The sequence below is a fragment of the Thamnophis sirtalis genome, unplaced genomic scaffold (genome assembly GCF_051295495.1).
Source record: "Thamnophis sirtalis isolate CommonGarterSnake01/CBP01778 unplaced genomic scaffold, rThaSir2_p1.2 scaffold_4, whole genome shotgun sequence".
In the NCBI taxonomy this organism is placed as follows: Eukaryota; Metazoa; Chordata; class Lepidosauria; order Squamata; family Natricidae; genus Thamnophis; species Thamnophis sirtalis.
The window spans coordinates 5003345-5009580 of NW_028261384.1; the positions used below are offsets into that span (position 1 = coordinate 5003345).

The 6236-nt window shown below is 45.1% G+C and overlaps 1 protein-coding gene across 1 annotated transcript; it reads left to right on the plus strand.

Annotated features, from left to right (window-relative positions):
* Positions 1 to 11: 11 nt before the first annotated feature.
* On the plus strand, positions 12 to 4929 carry MRPL55 (mitochondrial ribosomal protein L55). The gene is made up of 4 exons (XM_014052988.2): positions 12 to 223; positions 1747 to 1876; positions 2547 to 2748; positions 4656 to 4929. The coding sequence occupies exons 2-4, from the start codon at positions 1851 to 1853 to the stop codon at positions 4809 to 4811; spliced, it is 384 nt and encodes a 127-aa protein (XP_013908463.1). The 5' UTR covers positions 12 to 223; positions 1747 to 1850; the 3' UTR covers positions 4812 to 4929.
* Positions 4930 to 6236: the final 1307 nt, after the last annotated feature.

Genomic DNA, 6236 nt, shown 5'->3' on the forward strand with positions numbered 1-6236 from the left:
CGGAAGACGACGTCACAGACGCAGGAGATGACGTAGAAAGCGCCCGGCAGAGCCAGCCAGGAGTCACATGCATAGATGACCTACCTGCGGCCGTTCCGGGTTAAACCATTCGGCACACGGACGAGGGGAGGGCGGCGATAGGTTGAACCATTCCGAAAGAAGGGGAAGAGAAGAAGCGGGCCCCGCGTATTCGCAGCGTGGGAAAGCAAGGATCGAACCACCGGCAAGTGGAAAGGGGGGCGTAGGATCAAACCATTGCGATAACTGGTGGGGGAAAGGACATGGACATGGGAGGCAATTCATTTCGGGGATGGGAAATAGCAACAGTAACAGTAACAGAGTTGGAAGGGACCTTGGAGGTCATCTAATCCAACCCCCTGCTTACACATGGGACCTGTACTAGGGATTCGAACTGCCGACCTGAGATGGGTGCAAAGCAAAAAGAAGCCCCAATAAACCACGATTGGCTTAAACTTGGCTAATGAAACAAGCCAAGATATCTGGGCTTGCCCAAACTGTCGCCTTTATGGCTTTGTCCAGCCAGGATCCTCTCTTAGATGGCTTGGACTACATCTCCCATCAGCCAGGGGAGGGAATGATGGGACCTCTACTCCAGGGCATCAGAATACCCCTGTTTTAGTGTGTTAAAGTGAGGAAGGGGGTGAGGGTATAGTGGAGCGTCTTCATATAGAGTAGGGGTCTCCAAACATGGCAGCATTAACATTTGTGGACTTCAACTCCCAGGAATTCTGGGAATTTTCCCACAAATCATAAAGTTACTCAGTTTGGAGATCTCTATATAGAGCCTGACTGCCTTATAGAGCCTCCAGATTCCATGGCAGTATACCCTGGAACCCACTTCCATTTACAGGTAGTCCTCAACTTACAACAGTTCACTTAAACGGCAGTGAAAAAAGTGATTTATGACCATTTTTTGCACAACCATAGCAGCCTCCCCGTGGTCACGTGATCAAAATTCAGCCCCTCGGCAACTGACTCATATTTATGACGGTTGCAGTGTCCCGGAGTCATGCGATCACCTGTTGCAACCTTCTGATAAGCAAAGTTCAACAGGGAAACCAGATTCACTTAACAACTGTGTTCCTAACTTAACAACTGCAGTGATTCACTTAACAACTGTGGCAAGAAAGGTGGAAAAATGGAGCAAAACTCCCGTCCAAATGTTTCACTTAGCAACAGAAATCAATTGTGGTCATAAGTCGAGAGCTACTTGCATTTCTTTTGCATTTTCTTCTGCGTAAGCCTACGTTTTGTGTCCTTTCTAGCCATCTTAAAAGCTTTTTCTTCTACTTTTCAGAGTTCGGTGCAATATTTTCAGCACCATCGAAGCGGATTTAAATTATTCTACTTTAAGCTGTAGTAATTTAATTTTATCAGGTTTGATAGGTAGGTTGTGTATCTATTTTTTTTCTTGGTATGTCTTGTGGTTGGCTGTTGGAAATTGGGGACCCTAACCCCCAAAAATGGAATTTAAATAAGCAATGCCCAAATCACAATTTTGCAAACAACCCAAGATACCTCCTGAGAATAAACTCCACCAAAACTTGCAGTTTTTATTTCTTGCATTTGTTCATTCACTCATTCCATTCATTCATGTATGTGCTACCCATGCATTAACCTGTATTTGGGGTGAAAATCCCCTCTAAAAGTTTATTTCCAACATTGGAGGCACAAAATAACAGATCCAAAGATTGTAACGAGTTTTGCTTTCTTCTCTTCTTCCAGTTATCAAGCGCCTCGCATTATGGCTCTGAAAAACAGCCAAGCAGTTTAATCCTCTTAAGAATTCCTGATCAGGATCTATTCCCAAAGCCTCACTGAACGTCAGAATGGCAGCTATAAGCAGGAGTTTAAGGTATTTAGGATGTTCCCGGAATAGTCTTAGCAGAAATCCTAGAGACTTGCAATCCAGAACTGAACAGCAGAGGCATTCTGAAAAGGGTATAATATATCTTGAAATAAGATTTAAAACAATAAAAATAAAAAAAACTACTGCAATTTTGGTAACTTTAAGATGGATGGATTTCAAGTCCCAGAATTCCCAAGCCAGCATATTACCTAAGGAAGTGATAGCTAACCTTTTTGTAAGGCGCATTTCCAGACCCACAATGGAATCTGCCGACCCACCCCCCTTCGCATGCGTGTGCCTTCCCCCCTCCCCTCAGCATGGGGGAGGGGAGACTTATAGCCCTCCCAGGCTCCAGAGGCTTTCTTGAAGCCTGGTGAGGGTGAAAATGGCCTCCCTCGGCTCTCCAGAAGGCCAAAAATCAGCTAGCTGGCACACGGGCGAATATGGCTCTGTGTGCCACCTGTGACATGCATGCCATAAGATCACATGTTGTAGGTTCACCATCATGGTGGTAGATGGACAGTTTTAACAGCTGCAGTCTACACTGCTTAAGCATGCAGTCTAGGGGATTCTGGGGCTTGAAGTCTACCCCTCTTAAAGCATGCTGGAGAATTCTGGGAGTTGAGGTCCACCCCTTTTAAAATATGCCATTCATTCTGTTCTGAATTGGTTCCAGCATCCTGCAGGTCGAGAGTCTGTCCAGGTGCCTTCTCAGGGCTTGTGGGCTTCACACAACGCCCAGCCAGCTGAATTCGAATCGGACGTCCATCGCTTGCTTTCCAAGGTTGAAGTACGCCCGGCTGTATCCGGTCCTATTGGTTAGACTGGACGGATCTACGGTGCATCTCCGGTACAAAGAGCCAAGGCGTATCATTCAGGTGAGAATTAAACCTCCCTGGTTTTCTTTGCAGAGACAGAATAGGTAAAGGTTCCGCTCGCACATACGGGCTAGTCGTTCCCGACTCTAGGGGGCAATGCTCATCTCCGTTTCAAAGCCGAGGAGCCAGCGCTGTCCGAAGACGTCTCCGTGGTCATGTGGCCGGCATGACTAGATGCCAAAGCCTCATGGAACGCTGTTCCCTTCTCACCAAAGGTGGTTCCTGTTGTTCTACTTGCATTTTTTACGTCATTTCGAACTGCTAGGTTGGCAGAAAGAGGCAAAATAGGACTCCCTAAACCATGTTGCAGCCATTTGCCTTGTTTCTGAGCCCCTGTGGCCTATTGCAGACAACAGGTTCGCTTAACGACTGCAGAGTCGCTTAGCAGCCATGATGGTTTGCTTAACGACCACCCCAAAAAAGTTTACAAAATTGGGACAGATGTGTGATGGACCTAAAAGTCAGCATAATTTATGATCTCAATTCTGGGCTCAATGGCAGTTGTAAATCAAGGACTGTGTGAGTTTTGCAGTAGTTTTGTTGGTTTGTTTTATTAATTCTTCTTGCTGACAGAGGGGGAAAGTAAATTGCTGGGGGTTGTGTGGGATTGCAGATATATACACCCACAACAAGCAATATACAGCTGGTCCTCAACTTACAACAGTTTTGTTTAGTGACAAAGTGTTACCATAGCATTGAAAAAAGTAACTGATGACCATTTTTCACACTTACGACTGCGGCAGCCGCCTCACAGCCACGTGATCAAAATTCAGACGCTTGGCAACTGACTCCTACTTAATGACGGTCGCCGTGTCCTGGGGTCACGTGATCCCTTTTTGTCACCCTCCAACCAGCAGTGCCAGTGGAGAAGTTAATTAACTTAACAGCAGTGTTGCTAATGTAACTATTGCAGTGATTCACTTAACAACAGTGGCAAGAAAAGTTGTGAAATGAGGTCAAGGTCACTTAACAGATTTCTCACTTAGCAAGGTAAATTTGGGGCTATGTTTTGGTCGTAAGTTGAGGACTGCCTGTATCACACAAACTCATAACACGGCAGAATTCCTGCAGGAATCTGTGTTCTGAGCCAAACGTTTTTCTACCTCCTTTATAACTTGCACCCCCTCATACAAGAGATGGCTGCTTAAAAATTTAATAATGCAGGTAGTCCTTGACCTAGAACCATTCATTTAGTGACCATTTGAAGTTATGGCAGTGAAAAAAGTGACTTATGACCATTTTCACACTTACGACCTTAGCAATAGCAATAGCAGTTAGACTTATATACCGCTTCATAGGCCTTTCAGCCCTCTCTAAGCGGTTTACAGAGTCAGCATATCACCCCCAACAACAATCCGGGTCTTCATTTCACCCACCTCGGAAGGATGGAAGGCTGAGTCAACCCTGAGCCGGTGAGATTTGAACCACTGAACTGCAGAACTCCAGTCAGCTGAAGTAGCCTGCAGTGCTGCACTCTAACCACTGCGCCACCTCGGCTTAGCTGCACCCCCATGGTCCCGTGATCAATAGTTCAGACACCTGGCAACTGACTCATATTTATGACGGTCGCAGTCAATGGGGAAGCCAGATTCACTTAGCGACCATTTGATTAACTAAACAGCTATATGATTTACTTATGGCAAGAAAGTTCATCGAATGGGGTAAAACTCACTTAACTGTCTTTTGGGGGCTCAATTGTGGCCGTAACTCGAAGACTATCTGTAATAATAAATGTCTTTTGAAGTCAAAACTCGCCTTCGGAACTCAACCTACCAACACAGGTGTCAGATACTCAAAGCAACACAGTCCAGCTAGTAAGTCGGTTGAGAATTAAATTGGATAGTCTTCAAGGGCAGCCCCAGGTAGGTTTCCCGTAGTAGTCTAGCCATCCGTTTTTGTCTTTCTAGATGCCCGTGGACTTCAGCACCCTCCCCGAGGCCGAAAGGAGAAGCCGGTTGAGGAGGAAGAGCCTGATGAAGTCCAAGAAAGGACAAGAAGAAGTTGCAACGTTTGAAGACGACTTTCAGCAGGAATATTACGAGAAATTTTGGAATAAAAAATGAGGGAGAGTTTTTTTTGGTAGTTAAGAAAAACAAAATTCCGTGGCAGTAAATAACTAGAATGTTATAGGAGGTGCAAAGGAATGACGATCCACCCACAAATAAAGAGATTTATTTCTAATTGCTGTGGTTGTATTTTTTGGGGGAAATGCTAATTTGTTTGAAGGCGGAGGGCATTTGTGATATGGTTAGTTAGCGTGCAAACCCAAACATTCTTGGTTTAATTCGGTAATAGAATTTACAGGTCGTCCTTGAGTTACAATCATTCGTTTAGTGACTGTTTTAAGTCACAAGCATGCAGAAGTTCACCTGGTGCACCAATTGCGGCCCTATTTGGACCGGAAGGCGCTTCTAACGGTCACTCATGCCCTTGTCACCTCGAGGCTGGATTATTGTAACGCGCTCTACATGGGGCTACCCTTAAAAAGCGTTCGGAGACTGCAGTTAGTTCAGAATGCGGCCGCGCGGGTGATATTGGGTGTGCCGAGATACACCCACATTACACCTGTCCTCTGTGAGCTGCACTGGCTACCAATTGGTCTCCGGACGCAATGCAAGGTGTTGGTTATCACCTTTAAAGCCCTACATGGCTTAGGGCCAGGATACCTTCGAGACCGCCTTCGAAAACATACCTCCCAGCGGCCAGTAAGATCCCACAGATTGGGCCTCCTTCAGATGCCGTCAGCCAGACAGCGTCAGCTGGCGGGCCCTCGGAGGAGAGCCTTCTCGGTGGCTGCTCCGACTCTCTGGAACCAGCTACCCCCGGAGATCCGGACCTTACCCACTCTCATGGCCTTCAGGAAAGCCGTAAAAACTTGGCTGTTCCGGCAGGCTTGGGGCTGTTGACCTCACTGTTGAGGTCCAGCCCCGATTAGAATGAATGTATGAGGGATGTTTGTTGTTTTTAAATTGTTTTTATCGTTACGTGTTTTTTTATATATTTTTTGTAAGCCGCCCGGAGTCCTTTGGGATTGGGCAGCATATAAATATATTTAATAAATAAATAAATAAATAAATAAATAAAAACATGAGTTACAACTGGTCCTCGTGATTATGACCGTTGCAGCCATCCCCATGATCACATATCAAAATTTGTATCCTTGACAGCGGACTTGGGGATTGTTTTTTTTTTTACATCTTAGGCTCATGTGATTGTCTTCCTGGCTTCTGAAAATGCAAGAGGAAGCTGGATTTGTTTAACGACTGTGTGATTCACTTAGCAACTGCAGTGATTTGCTTAACAATCATAAAAAGGGTCATAAAAGTGGTTGTGGCTCACTTCCAAAACTGCCTTGCTTAGCAATGACAATTTAAATATAAATATAATATACATTATATAAATATAATAAACAAACAAACAAATAAAAAAATTTTGGGGGGAAAAAAAGGAGCAGTAGATCAGAATTTCTTAAGATGCATAGCCAGCTG